We start from the raw sequence: 14,507 nt of genomic DNA on the forward strand, positions 1-14,507 counted from the left end.
AAAAGTATAAAAATTTATAGACTTCTACATAAACCATAACTGTACAACATGGAGGCTCTAGACGAAATTCAATGGAAATCTCCTGAATTTATACAAGAGAGGGGTTTGAACACGGCCAACGTCTTGGAATATTTTGCGCTCTCGCCATTTTACGACCGTACGTCAAATAATCAAGTGTTGATGATGCAGTTCCAATATCAACAAATTCAAATCCCAGTACACGTATCATTCCATCAATATTTCCAATCACGGTTGTCAGAAATGACAGGAATAGAATTTGTCATTGCTTTTATTCGTGAACCCGATTTTTGGATCATACGCAAACAAAACCGATTGAATCCCACAAATGTCATTGCACTACAAGACTACTACATCATTGGTGCGAATATATATCAAGCACCAAAAGTCTACGACGTGTTGTCTTCTCGATTACTCGCAACGGTGCTATCATTAAAACTGTCCGTAGACACATTGAACAACATGACAAGCTATCACATTTCTGATGGTGCACACTCATTCAACAACTCAATTCATGGCAACACCAAAAATGCGACACCAACCACAGCAACAGCAACAACAACAGCAACAACAACAACAACAACAACAACCTCAACCTCAACTCCCGGACAATCCAATTCTGACCCTACGCCCATCAGTGATTTAGAAACGCCAATAGCAATGATAGACAGTCCTGCAATTGGCGCCCCTGCTTCCATAGCGGTAACTACTCCAACTCAAGCAAACTCCACCGTGCCCAGTGCTGCTGCTTTTGATACGCTATTGACGGAGGCAGTCAATGACACTACAAATAAAAACTACTTGGAAGATATTCCATTATACGGAAAGGGGAGCACACTAGAATCACTAGGTGTCAAATCTGCCAACCCTATATAAACATATAAAATAGCAGCCGCTCCTCCCATCTAAAGCTCATCTTTTTGTACAGGTTCTCCCTTTTCAGTCTCTCCATCTTGAAGTTCTCCAGCTTTCGCAATCTTGATTTCCTTAACTGGACGATCACCACGACCAGTCTTGACACTTTCAATATAATCAACAACATCCTTTCCATCAATAACTTCACCAAACACAACATGCTTGCCATCCAACCAATTAGTCAACGCGGTAGTGATGAAAAATTGCGATCCATTGGTGTTCTTACCTGCATTAGCCATACTCAACCTATACTTGCGATCATGCTTCAATTGGAAATTCTCATCTTCAAACTTGTTTCCATAGATCGATTTGCCTCCATAACCCTGTCCTGTCTCATAATCACCACCTTGAATCATAAAGTTTTTAATCACACGATGGAAAATTGATCCAGTGTATTGTTGGGCTGGGTCGGTGGAAATGGCAATCGTCTTGAAGTTTTCCACAGTCCTGGGCACAACAGTTCCAAATAACCCAATGGTTATACGTCCGATTGATTTACCATCCTCTTCAATGTCGAAAAAAACCTTGTTGGTGATTGGTGGGTTTTCTGGCAAGTCTTTAGCTGCGGTGGCTTGACCGAAGAAGTAGAATAACACGGAAGCAAATAAAGCAAGTGCGGTTAAGAATTTCATCATGTGGACTACTTGTGGAATGAGAAGGGTGTGTTGCAGGTGGAGATTTTCGTCGAGTAAGAAATCTTTCTTTTTTTATTTTTCTTTCATGGCCAGCTGGCGCGGAGTGGAAAAAAAATAAAATGCCACAGACACCACCAACACAATGACCAACGCAAAACGTGGACTTCAATCGCAAAAAAAAATAATAAGAGCATAGGTGTGTAGCAGTGAAGGCACAAGTATCCGAAAAGTTGTACTGGAGATAAGTTGATTAGCATTGATGTAAAATGTCACATATCTGCTTCTATGCTGTTTTGACAGGATGTAGAATGCATTCAAAATGGCCGAATCCCGACATGAGATCATTTTTTTTTTCAATTTCAACAGAGGCATATTGATGACATGGATACCTTCCATTACGTCACAAAAATAGAATGCTGTTGTATCTGTTGCAACTTAGTCGATCACGTATTACTTGGGGAGTTTGCATATGGCACATGGTGACTCATTGTCTACAAGACAATTTTGACAGTCAAACGGAGCTTGTTATGGAGCTCGTGTCAGTGCCTAATTGTGTGTTTGCTGGGCGATCTATACCGCTTGATGGAGTGATTGTATAGGTGTAGAACGCCCCCCTGAAGTGTTCTTTACAATAATGGCACTCGAGTTGAGCAAAGGACCATTGAGTGTAACAGACTCAGTGGAAAACTCAAGGAATAAAATAGGCGACTGCGAGCAGCGCTATATTCCGAAACTTTGTGGTAGTGATAACCACCGCAGTCTTGTGGGGCCCAGTCAGCAAAGTGCATCGCCAATTCCCAAATTAATTGCTTTCAGTTCGGCTTCTGATTTCTGTCTTTTTTTTTTTTTCAGAAATGCCTAGGGCCATATTATCTATGTAAAACGTTTGAGCTCCAGATTTTTGCTTGCATAATTGCTTTAGTAGTGCTGTCATTGGAATCTCCTTGAATGTCAATCTAATGTGTTCTTGTACTTTCCATTATATAATACATTTCGTATGAGCATTGCATTGTCATCAGCGTAAGCTTAGGTTATTCTCACTCTTGCCCGTGAATGCCATTGCTTGATTGTAATCCCTTTGCGACAAAATGGGATGGGTAATCTACACAAAAAAGTCTGTACTTGCCCATCTATTCTCAAGCAAGACTACTTATGGATAATTTGTTCACTTCGCGTATCCTTCACCAACACGTACTCTTTTGTGAAAGAGTAATCACCTGTTATTTGCAATTAGCCCGCCTCTAATTCAGTATATGGCTGTATCTAATTCTACTCGCCTATTGTGCGACTTGTGGAGAGAACAATCAAAGTCTTCGTCATAAATGCTTATTTTGTGTAATATTGCAATTTTTGTCTACTTTTGTGGTCATCTTGACAAATTTCATTATTGCTACAACAAGAAGGAAGGAAAAGAGAATCTCATCCAACTGGCATGGGGTGATGGAAATATGCCCATCGTCTTAATTGAAACCTAATAAATATACCTTGAAGGTGAGAAAATAGCACACTTTCTACAAAGACACCGTGCAAAAGATATCCTACTACGATGCGAATGGTCCTTGGCTCGCTTAGTAAAAGTCCAATGCGGAATTTCTTGTTGGGAGTGCTTTCTCTATAAATATTATCAAATAGTTTTCAGGCTGCCATCAAGTGAAGACGTCAGTCATTCGTCAAATTTTAGAAGCACAATACTGATATTCCTCTTGTAATATTGTAAATTTACAAAACTCTCAATTCCTAATTAAGTTTCGATTTTTTAGAAATACCTATTGTTAAACTTTTTTAGTGCCACCGTAAATAGGCAAGATCTTTGAAGTTTTTGTGATCATTCACTATTTTGCAAATATCGCTTACCCACAGGAACGTTCTCCTAGAGATGTTGACTAAATACAAAAAAAAAAGAAATGAACAAAAAACATTTATCCGGATTTTGGTTACGCTTCTGAAAAACCGCCTTTGCCTTTTACAAGATTATTAGCGAAATGCATCAAGCGATAAACCAGTTCATCTCAACATCGTGATCAAGATGTGAGATTGCTTGTATACATTTCCCCGAAAAGAAAAGAAATTTTTGGAATACTTACTTCTAAAGACTAAGTTAATTTTGTTTTGCTTTGTGTGCATAGGTTTGAAGTATAGCAACCTTTCCCTCAAGGAAGATAGTTGTTGTATCCTTCGGCCTCTGTAATTTTCTGTCCATTGGAAGGGGAGGGAGGACAGGGAGGGGATGGCTTATGCGGGGTATGTTATGAGCCCAATGTAGGAACAAAATATTCTGAGTTTAACTAAAAAAGGTCTTTCACGACTAAAAACTGTAAAGTTTGGAACAGTGCTTCCTAACCATAGAAGTTTTTGAAATCAGCTGATTTATCCCTTGTTGTGTTTTCAGTATTCCTGAAATTATGGAGTTACACTTTGTGCAGATTTGGAATTGAAATTTGAGAAAACTTTGAAAGAGAGACATCGTTTCACATGTCCGGTACTCCGCGATTTGGCAATAATTGAATGGCTCACAAATATCAAATGCTAAATGAAAAAGTTGCTTTGAAAGCCTAGTGCAGTAGCACCCAACTTTTAGCAAGTACAGTTTGACTTTTAGATAAGCATTAACAGTGATACTCTACACTCTTGCTTTATTCGATGAGTACAAGAAGAAATGGTGATTATATCTACCATGAATGTAAAAACAAAATAATCTTGAAAACTTAAAATTGAATTTGAAATCTATACCGAAATGAACGATGCAACGTGAATATCTCTATAAACAACCGAAAAAACGTGAAAATTGTTTGAAGATGTGCCTAAATTTGAAATCGGGGAGGACTTTTCCCCAAAGCTTAATTGATAAGGTGTCAAAAGAAAATGAGCAGCTGGTGAATGGTTCACCCTGAAATTCTTCTTCCTCTCTAAAGTAACATGGATATAATGACAAAAAGACCAGTTAATGCTGTAGAAGCTCTTTGTATAGATCCACTTCCTTCGTAGCTCGAAATGATAGGAGTGTTGTGTTTAGTAGTGGTGGATTGACTCGATGTTACTATGGAAACAAAGCCTGATCCGTTACTTGATCCATTTCCTGATCCATTTCCTGATCCGTTACTTGATCCATTACCTGATCCAGTGCCTGAACCTATACTTGAACCGTTACCTGAACCGTTACCTGATTCATTGCCTGACCCATTTCCTGATCCATTGCCTGATCCGTTACTTAATCCACTACTTGATTCGTCGCCGGATCCATTGCCTGATCCAGTGCCTGAACCTATACTTGAGCCGTTACCTGATCCGTTACCTGATCCGTTACCTGATCCGTTACTTGATCCATTACCTGATTCATTGCCTGACCCATTTCCTGATCCATTGCCTGATCCGTTACTTGATCCAGTGCCTGATCCATTTCCTGATCCGTTGCCTGAACTGTTACCTGATCCATTATCTGATCCATTGCCTGAGCCTATACTTGATCCACTACTTGATTCGTCGCCGGATCCAGTGCCTGAACCTATACTTGATCCATTACCTGATCCGTTACCTGATCCATTTCCTGATCCATTTTCTGATCCGTTACCTGATCCAGTGCCTGAACCTATACCTGATCCGTTTCCTGACCCATTTCCTGATCCATTATCTGAACCTATACTTGATTCATCTCCAGATGCTGAAAGAGCAGTAGATAAAGTGGCTTGTTCGGTCTGAGATGTACTTGAGTCTGAGTTGTTTGCATCTGTAGGCGTGATTGTGATTGTCTCTTGACCACCGTTACCCGTTGTTGTTGGCGTGGTTGTAATTGTCTCTTGACCTCTACTTGGATTGCCCGAAGTAGTTGACGTAGTTGCCGTAGTCACCTGACCCCCATTTTCATTATTAGAAGTGCTTGATACAGATTGTGTTGGCGAGGTTGTAGATTGAATTGAGGAAATTGAGTCACTGATTGCAGTTGTAGATTCTGCAACTGACACACTTAAAGAAGTTATTGTAGACTCTGATGTAGAAGGGACTGATGATGGTTGTGCAGGGCTAGTGCTGTTTTGATAAGGTGGAACTATGGAGGAGAAAGAATAGCTTGTAGACAACAGGTCACTCAGGGTCAGCAAATCTGAAGTGCTAGATGGTGGTTCTGATGAACTTGAACCTTCCGAACTTGATACTTGTGAACTTGATGATGCTGATGAACTGGTTGCTTCTGATGAACTAAAAACTTCTGTTGAACTTGAAGGTGCTGACAAAATTGATTGGGCGGAAGAGCTTGTTGCTTCTAATGAGCTTGAGCTGTCTACTGTACTTGAAGCCTCTAACGAATTTGTCGGTCCGGATGAGTTTGTTGCCTCCAATGAGTATGACGTCTCCAAAGAACTTGTTACTTCTGAGCTAGATGGTGGCTCAGATGAACTTGCCTCTTCTGAGCTAGATGGTGGTTCTGTAGAGCTGGCTGGTTCGGATGTGCTTTCTGGGTCCAATGAACTTGCCTCTTCTGAGCTAGATGGTGGCTCAGACGAACTTGCCTCTGCTGAGCTAGATGGTGGCTCAGATGCACTTGCCTCTTTTGAGCTAGATGGTGGTTCTGTAGAGCTGGCTGGTTCGGATGTGCTTTCTGGGTCCAATGAGCTTGCCTCTTCTGAGCTAGATGGTGGTTCTGTAGAGCTGGCTGGTTCTGATGTGCTTTCTGGTTCTGATGAGCTTGCCTCTGCTGAGCCAGATGGTGGCTCAGACGAACTTGCCTCTGCTGAGCTAGATGGTGGCTCAGATGCACTTGCCTCTTTTGAGCTAGATGGTGGTTCTGTAGAGCTGGCTGGTTCGGATGTGCTTTCTGGGTCCAATGAGCTTGCCTCTTCTGAGCTAGATGGTGGTTCTGTAGAGCTGGCTGGTTCTGATGTGCTTTCTGGTTCTGATGAGCTTGCCTCTGCTGAGCTAGATGGTGGCTCAGATGAACTTGCCTCTTTTGAGCTAGATGGTGGTTCTGTAGAGCTGGCTGGTTCGGATGTGCTTTCTGGGTCCAATGAGCTTGCCTCTTCTGAGCTAGATGGTGGTTCTGTAGAGCTGGCTGGTTCTGATGTGCTTTCTGGTTCTGATGAGCTTGCCTCTGCTGAGCCAGATGGTGGCTCAGACGAACTTGCCTCTGCTGAGCTAGATGGTGGCTCAGATGCACTTGCCTCTTTTGAGCTAGATGGTGGTTCTGTAGAGCTGGCTGGTTCGGATGTGCTTTCTGGGTCCAATGAGCTTGCCTCTTCTGAGCTAGATGGTGGTTCTGTAGAGCTGGCTGGTTCTGATGTGCTTTCTGGTTCTGATGAGCTTGCCTCTGCTGAGCCAGATGGTGGCTCAGACGAACTTGCCTCTGCTGAGCTAGATGGTGGCTCAGATGCACTTGCCTCTTTTGAGCTAGATGGTGGTTCTGTAGAGCTGGCTGGTTCGGATGTGCTTTCTGGGTCCAATGAGCTTGCCTCTTCTGAGCTAGATGGTGGTTCTGTAGAGCTGGCTGGTTCGGATGTGCTTTCTGGGTCCAATGAGCTTGCCTCCTCTGAGCTAGATGGTGGCTCAGACGAACTTGCCTCTTCTGAGCTAGATGGTGGTTCTGTAGAGCTGGCTGGTTCGGATGTGCTTTCTGGGTCCAATGAGCTTGCCTCTTCTGAGCTAGATGGTGGCTCAGACGAACTTGCCTCTTCTGAGCTAGATGGTGGTTCTGTAGAGCTGGCTGGTTCGGATGTGCTTTCTGGGTCCAATGAGCTTGCCTCCTCTGAGCTAGATGGTGGCTCAGACGAACTTGCCTCTTCTGAGCTAGATGGTGGTTCTGTAGAGCTTGGTGCTGTTGAACTAGACGATGGTGCATAACTAGATAGTGGAAGCGACGAGCTTGGTGTTGAAGAGCTAGATTGTGGTGCGAAACTTGATGGAGGTTTCGAGCTTGATGGTATTTGAGACGAGCTTGAAGGGGCCAAACTAGATGGTGGAGCCGATGAGCTTGGCGGTACTGAACTGAATGGCGGTTTCGAGCTCGAGAAAGGAACCGAAGAGCTTGCTGCTTGTGATGAGCTTGCTGCTGCTGAACTAGATGGCGCTGCTGAACTAGATGGCGGTTTCGAGCTCGATGGCGCTGCTGAACTCGATGATGACTTTGAAGTAGATGGCGCTTGCGAAGAGCTTGGCGCTTGCGAAGAGCTTGGCGCTTGCGAAGAGCTTGGCGCTGCTGAACTAGTTGATGGCTTTGAAGTAGAAGGTGGTTGTGAAGAACTAGTGGGTGCCGAGCTAGATGATGGCTTTGAAGTAGATGAAGATGTAGGTGTACTAGATGTTGGCTTTGGGCCAGTTGGGGTGATTGGATCCCATTCCACAACGGTGGCTGTCTTACCAACAGGAGCAGTGATAGTTGTAGTCCATGTTGAATATCCGGTGTAGCTTGATGTGACAGTTGTAGTTGGAATTGGCACTTCGACAACGATTGTCTTTGTATTTCCTTGTGCTGTGTTGAACGGCAACGTTGTTACTGCAGTTGTTGATCCGAGCCATGTTGAGGTGGTGACGACAACTTCGTTACCATTAGCACCAGCCTCGTTGTTGTTGTAAGCTCCCCAAGTGCTTGTTTTTGAGTAGTCGCGCGAGAAAATGTCGCCCACACAACGATATCTATTGGTGTAAGTTATCAGCAATTGCGAACCAGTTTGACGTGTTGCCAAAATATCAAGAAATGGTCTGTAATCGAATGGAATGTTGTTGTAGTAAACCATGAAAGAGCCCCCATCACAAGTTGTATACGCGGAAATGTCATCTATAGTTTCGGGGAAGTACCACGCATTCAAATTATTTGTAATAGCTGCGTGGACACTTGAACAATCGAGTGTACCTCCACCATTGACAGTGATTCCCAAAGTTCCGCTTCTGAACCCCCAGGTACAGGTACCACCTAACGCATACAACTGTTCCTTGTTCAAACTTGGTACAACTCTATCGTATACGACACTTTGATCGGTTGGAGTGTTTGCGTTTGTGTTGGAGCCACCCTGAAAGTAGGCTGTGGTTGTCAATGCCTTATTACCATCATAAAATGTAACATCATTGGTACCTGGTGTGAAACATTGAGAGTTTTGCAAATCCACGGGCCCAGCTGATCCACCAACGTTGAAAGTAAGGGGAAATGACACGGTACCGGTGGTGTCGGTGCTGGCCTTGACGTTGCTACTAGCAGTACATTTCAATTGAGAATATGGAACCACTAAATCACCTGGTGCAAAGTTACATGTGGCATAAACTGTACTTCCAACAGCCAAATCAACACTTGGTTGTGAAGTAGTGAACTTGAACACACAAGGCATATTCAAGGTGAAGGTGTCTCCCTTTTTGACGTTTGAGCCCTTGATTGCCCATGACAAGGTTGCAATCCAACTTGGGGCTGCAGGTGTACTGAATGGATAAGATCCTGCATTTTTCCAGTTTAAACTGTCAAAACTTTGGAAAACGTTGCTAACCTCAGCAGCCTGAGTGGTTGCGATGAGCGAGAATGCAGCAAATAGTACCGCGAGCAACAAGTGTTTGATCATCGATTATTATGGTTAGCGTTTGAACAGCATTGGCAAGCTAAAAAATGGCGGAAACATCTCAGTTTATATAGCAAGTGTTATGAGACTACCTTGCTTGAATCATCTTAAACAGATGCCCTCGGTTTGTACCTCCTGTTGGTAAAGCTTAAAGGTAAATTCAATGCAGTATGTCTTAAAATTTCTGTATCGGTTGCAAACCTTTTTCCTTCGCTCCCTGGAAAAGGGAAAATTTTGCTTTTACCTTTTGTGGAAGATTCTATTGTTTTTTCAGTTCTGAAGGCATTTAATAGCTATTATGTGTGTGAATTGCGTATATGTACAGTTGAAAACAAAGAAAGGGTGTGTGTTTTTTGTTTTTTGAGAGAGAGAGAGAGGGGGGGTATTCATCGCAAAGCTTATCCAATAGGACAACCAACCCAATTGGGTTGAAGGTCAACTTAACTCAATGGCAACTCAAACTGGCATTTGGGACAATTTCTTTGCATCTTTCCTTATTGGAGGAAGTGGGACGGGAGGGGCAATAGGAAGTAAAACGAGCATTATTTGGAGCCTTGCGTCTGCGGATTTAATTTTAATTTTTTCTTCTTTGGTTTTGCACAAAATTTTCAGTTTCATTTTTGTGTAAATTTGCTAATCCTGCACATTAATAAAGTTATGTGATTTCCAGAAATAGCAGTGACGATGATCAACGATGAACAAATGCAAATCAAACAATCACGATGCAGCTATCCAAAAAATACGACGATGCTGCAGAAGTTTCAAGGATCATTTTGTACAGAAGAAAGAGTTGGGATCAGCTGTTATTGGATGGCCACAGCGTGCACCCCAATCAAATACAAAGGCAGTTCGAAGGTGGCATATGAAATAATGACTATGTCAATGTCAAAGTTCTCCGTTTTTCCGCCTCAAATATACGCCAAGTGCTGGTCAATTTTGTGCTATCTTGAGGAATCTCTGTTGCTCAAAATCAGTGAGTGGTCCAATTAGTAATTGCATTACTAAGAATGGTCCACGAAAAACTCCTGCCACTCATCTCATATAATCCTTTCCTACTTTAAGCTTTCTTAGAGAGATATTGTCGACCTACAAGTCAATACTATAAACTTTAATCAGTTATGTTTAAGCAAGTCTTCCATGGGATTGTCGTACTGCATGCTAGTAGACATATAATATAACCATCGATTCTCATTGCTGGAAATAACTTTTTTTTTTTTTCCAAAAAGGGTCTAAAAAAGAAGGGTCAGAACAAGAAATAATACGGAGCCAATCTTAGTAAAAAAAACAAAAAAAAAACAAAAAAAAAGGTTAAAGTCTAACTTTTGTGTCTTGATTGGGGCTACGAGTACAACATGGTTTCTGAGAAATTGAGGCGGCATTAATTACCGTGGAAGGAAGCATACTAACCGCTTAACTTAATTGACAAGAAGAAGGTTTAATAGCAGGGACTTTGTATATAAATTTACGGAAGTGTACTTTGTTGCTTTATAGAACAACAAAACGTCATATGTTACACAATTGGATGAGGCGTGACTGTGCGCAGGAAGTAAAGTATGCCAGAGAACACTGAGATATTCACATTTGTGTGAAAGAGAAACATCAGTCGAATGCAATTGTGCTGAAATTTCATGTGGACTTTGCAAATTGCTTCTACTTCATTTGTTTTTGTGACTCTGTTGCATTTACGGCACTTGCTGTTTCTTTTGCTTATGTAAACTTCGTTCGTTAATGTATATTAGTTTTGTGTAATAGAAGAAACAAAATTAAGAGTGTACAAACAAATATTGTGTTATGTATGGTTTGTATAATTCGCAAGAATTGATTGAAAGGGGGTGGGGGGATGGAGGCGGAAGGATGCAGAGCAAGACAAAGCGAAGCTTAATGAAGGGAAAACTAAGCTCTGCATAAAGACACCTACACGTCATAGCTTTGGTGCGCATGAAAAGAAGTGTACAAAGCATATTGCTCTAGCCTATGCATGTGTATTGTACGTAGAGAAGTTCATATTTTATCTCGTGTATGCACTGAGATCAACTTGGCACCTTTGAAATTCTGCTTGTTTTAAGGTTTTCATACAGAAAGGAGATACATATACCAAAGTGGAAAACAAATGAAATAACAACAAATCAGAGTCTCCAAGTGTAGAGGAGTTTAAGTTTTAGACAAAACTATATTTGTGCCTAACTATTTCCCAACGCCTATTTCGCCTAAAAAAAAAAAAAAAGAAAAAAAAAAAATTTTGTTTTTCCGTAAGTACAAGTCACTTTACACAATTCCTTTTTCTGTTCTATTTTTTTTTTTTTGGCTTCTCTTCTCTTTGCAAATTTATTTGTTACGCTTGGTACAAAACTTGAAATTTGCCAAGGTAAAGGCTATCTCATGCACTGACTAAAAAAAAAATCTTTTGCCGAACTCTTTCAAAAATCTAATGTCTACAAGAAATGAGTGTGTGCGTAGTGCATGGTTTGGAAGTTGGTGTTGCTGACAATTTTTAGAGAAATTTTCTTAAAGAAACTTCCCATTCATCCTTTTCTGAAGTCTGTCATGCGATGCCCGTTTAAGAAGTAGAAAGATCCACCCACGTACATGCAAATGAGGCTTTTCTGCGTCATCACTTGGATGATGTGCACACTAGTTCGGTATTATTTGCCTCGTTCGTCAATGCTCCTCGGCCCCTTGAGTCGAACACAAAAGTGATGCCTTTTTATTTTTTTTTTTTTCTTCGGCCCCTATACTAGATTGCGGAAGCCACACATTTTAGGGAAAACTTAGCTTCCGCACAGTACAGAGATAATAGGGGTTAGCGATCAATTTCAAAATTTGCATAACGAAATTAGTTTACATTCGTAGGTGGTTGGTGGAATTGGGCCGGAGCGGTGCCCTGAAAAAACTGTTCAGGTTTGGAGGTGTTTTTTGAAATCAAACATCAATGGCATTTTCCATTTCCTTCAATTGAATATCACTTGGCCATTTGTTTTAATGAGTATCATGTAATGCAAAAGCACATAGAGCTCGTCTCGTATAAGTCATCAAACTCATTAGTTCATCATTGAGTGACCAGCAATGTCCCTCCCACCACACACACACTAAAATATGGACAAAACAATGAAAAGACGGCATGAAAAGCACGCCTCAGAGAGGGCTTGTAGACCTCCTATTAGCCTTACTTGCAGGTCTCTACAAAATTTAGTCTAAAATAATGATAATCAGCTGATTTATCAAAAGATTTATCAAAAACAATGCGGAAGCAATGCGTAAACAGTGAATATATATCGTAATTTAAGAAATCGTGCCGATCACGGTCAGATTTTAGTGCAGTCGCCTTGAAAGAGTGGGGAAAAAGTAAACATAGCAAACCGTCTCTTTTAATTATTTAAACACATTTGGTTGGAAGAGCAATACACGTTCATTGCGTACGTGGTGAAGAAGATGGTCTCCGTTGAAACAATCACCAACAACGTCCAGTTTATCACTGTAGTACTAAACTAAAGCGGCAAACTGTGCAAACACCATTGATGACAATCACCAACAACGTCCAGTTTATCCAAAGTGTAACAGCTCCATCATCAGTGTACAATATCCAAGTCTCTGTTACTTTTTTGTTGTTTATTGGCACTCCTAATTCGTATTCTCATCAACGTGTCTGGCTTCAAATTACCCCTTTGCAACGTGGCATCACATCCCCCAATCGGACATTCCATCCCTCCTGAAGAGTGTTGTTCAAGTTGTTGTAATATACTCAGCGATTCAAAAGTATGACCACAAGGAGCAACTACTGGGTCAACAAAGGAATTCAACGTGAGTGGATCTTTTAATGAAACCACACCACCACTAATTCCAACGTCGTCATCATTATCGGCAAATTCATCAGGCACTGACTCTTCAGGATGCTTGATTACATACGCAATGCTTCTCAACAATTGATAAAACTCATCTGATTTCAAGTGAGCTTGGACTTCCGCTGTAGATGACAAATTGTGCACTTCGGATAATAATTCTTCATAGCTTGGTTTATTCATGGAATGATACATGTCGAGTGTATCCAACGTCAATGGTTGCGATGTATTCAAATAATCTGTGATTCTGCGATCAGCACCAATAGATTCAAATTTCTTCAAATTACATCGTGACTCCAATATTTGCTTATACCCAAGAGCGAAATTATTTAGGGTCTTTTCATCGAATTCCAAGGACTCATTCTCAAGTATATAGTTTATGTAATTCTTGGCGGTCAAGCGATGCTGATTGATTGCTGGCGTTGTCATATCGGTACTGGCATTGGTACGAAAGATTTTGTCAAAGTCACGATGGAAGTTACGATTTAATGGCACATATGACGGTAAGGATAAGTTCTGGGGGAGAAACGCATCTGAGTTTGATGCCTCGGGGTGTTCTGCACCAGCTTGTGACATGGTTTATGGATAAAGAGACGCGTTGTTAATAAAATCAAAGATCCTTCTTTTGAGAAAAAAAAAAAGAAAAATAAATGTGTGTGTCTGATAACGTGAAACTCACGTGAATCATTTACCAATATTTTTTTTAGCAGGTACTTTGATGGGATTAATTCAAAGTGCAGATTTTTGTGGCTAATTTTGTAGCTCGATGGGTGTTTTCTGCCTTACATAGATACTATACAAATAGTTCAACTGTCTCTATGAATTAATTCTTTTGAAGGGAGAGGTCGTTGGCTTCATTGTAAAGTTACTTCTAAGGTCTTATAGACACATTTTTTTGAATTATTTCACTGCCAAATGCAGGGACTTTGAAAAAGACAAACACAAACTAAAGCAGATACACTTTCTTAAATTTCATTAAAACTAAGAGTAGAGTTGAACTTGAAGAGAAACGATTCAAGCTCTTTGCAGAGCAACAAGGATCTTTCAATTGCTCGATTGATTGATTTACAAGCAACATCTTGAACACACATGGTAGCATTCCATGAAGGTCGTGCAAAATCTTTCTCAATTCCGAGGAAATTACAAAAGCCAAGAAGATTGGGAAAGAAAGTTTTTTGGGACGGGGGGGGGCTTGTTAAACTAAACTATTTCAATGCAATGGAGGGGATACAACAGCGTGGTTGCGTATTGCAAAAGGGACAACAAAGTAAAGTAATGCGAAGAACCCTCCACCTTCCCCCCCTCCCGAGGCTCGCACTCAGAGAGGAAAAAAAGGAGGCGATGCTCACTTTCAACATAGCCCTTGTACCTGTAAAAGAAGAGGAACAAAAACCAACAACAAACAAGTTTATATTGTCTTTTTTTTTTTTTTTTTTTTTGAAGAAACAAAGAAATCTAAGACTCAGGGGCACGCCCTTACAAGCACAAAAACTGAAACTGCAGCTCAAATGCTAACAGTCGCCACGGATGTTTAAGAAGGAGTCAGGTGGCAGGAACAGCTTCTGTGGTAAGCACAG

At 41.2% G+C, this 14,507-nt stretch overlaps 4 protein-coding genes across 4 annotated transcripts; 1 reads left to right on the forward strand and 3 right to left on the reverse strand. All coding sequences in view use genetic code 12, as the record gives it.

Moving 5' to 3' along the window:
* Positions 1 to 48: 48 nt before the first annotated feature.
* On the forward strand, positions 49 to 894 carry KGF57_004689 (mediator complex subunit; the record flags this gene model as incomplete). Its single annotated transcript, XM_051754225.1, has 1 exon — positions 49 to 894. The coding sequence occupies one exon, from the start codon at positions 49 to 51 to the stop codon at positions 892 to 894; it is 846 nt and encodes a 281-aa protein (XP_051606823.1).
* A 29-nt stretch (positions 895 to 923) lies between these two features.
* Positions 924 to 1,568, reverse strand: CYP5 (peptidylprolyl isomerase family protein; the record flags this gene model as incomplete). The annotated part of the gene is made up of 1 exon (XM_051754226.1): positions 924 to 1,568. The coding sequence occupies one exon, from the start codon at positions 1,566 to 1,568 to the stop codon at positions 924 to 926; it is 645 nt and encodes a 214-aa protein (XP_051606824.1).
* A 2,906-nt stretch (positions 1,569 to 4,474) lies between these two features.
* Positions 4,475 to 9,097, reverse strand: KGF57_004691 (uncharacterized protein; the record flags this gene model as incomplete). Its single annotated transcript, XM_051754227.1, has 1 exon — positions 4,475 to 9,097. The coding sequence occupies one exon, from the start codon at positions 9,095 to 9,097 to the stop codon at positions 4,475 to 4,477; it is 4,623 nt and encodes a 1,540-aa protein (XP_051606825.1).
* Positions 9,098 to 12,660: 3,563 nt separating this feature from the next.
* MMS21 (SUMO ligase) lies at positions 12,661 to 13,506 on the reverse strand (the record flags this gene model as incomplete). Its single annotated transcript, XM_051754228.1, has 1 exon — positions 12,661 to 13,506. The coding sequence occupies one exon, from the start codon at positions 13,504 to 13,506 to the stop codon at positions 12,661 to 12,663; it is 846 nt and encodes a 281-aa protein (XP_051606826.1).
* Between the last annotated feature and the right edge of the window lie 1,001 nt (positions 13,507 to 14,507).

The sequence above is a fragment of the Candida theae genome, assembly GCF_024610275.1.
Source record: "Candida theae strain CBS 12239 chromosome Unknown scaffold17, whole genome shotgun sequence".
Classification (NCBI taxonomy): domain Eukaryota; kingdom Fungi; phylum Ascomycota; class Pichiomycetes; order Serinales; family Debaryomycetaceae; genus Lodderomyces; species Lodderomyces theae.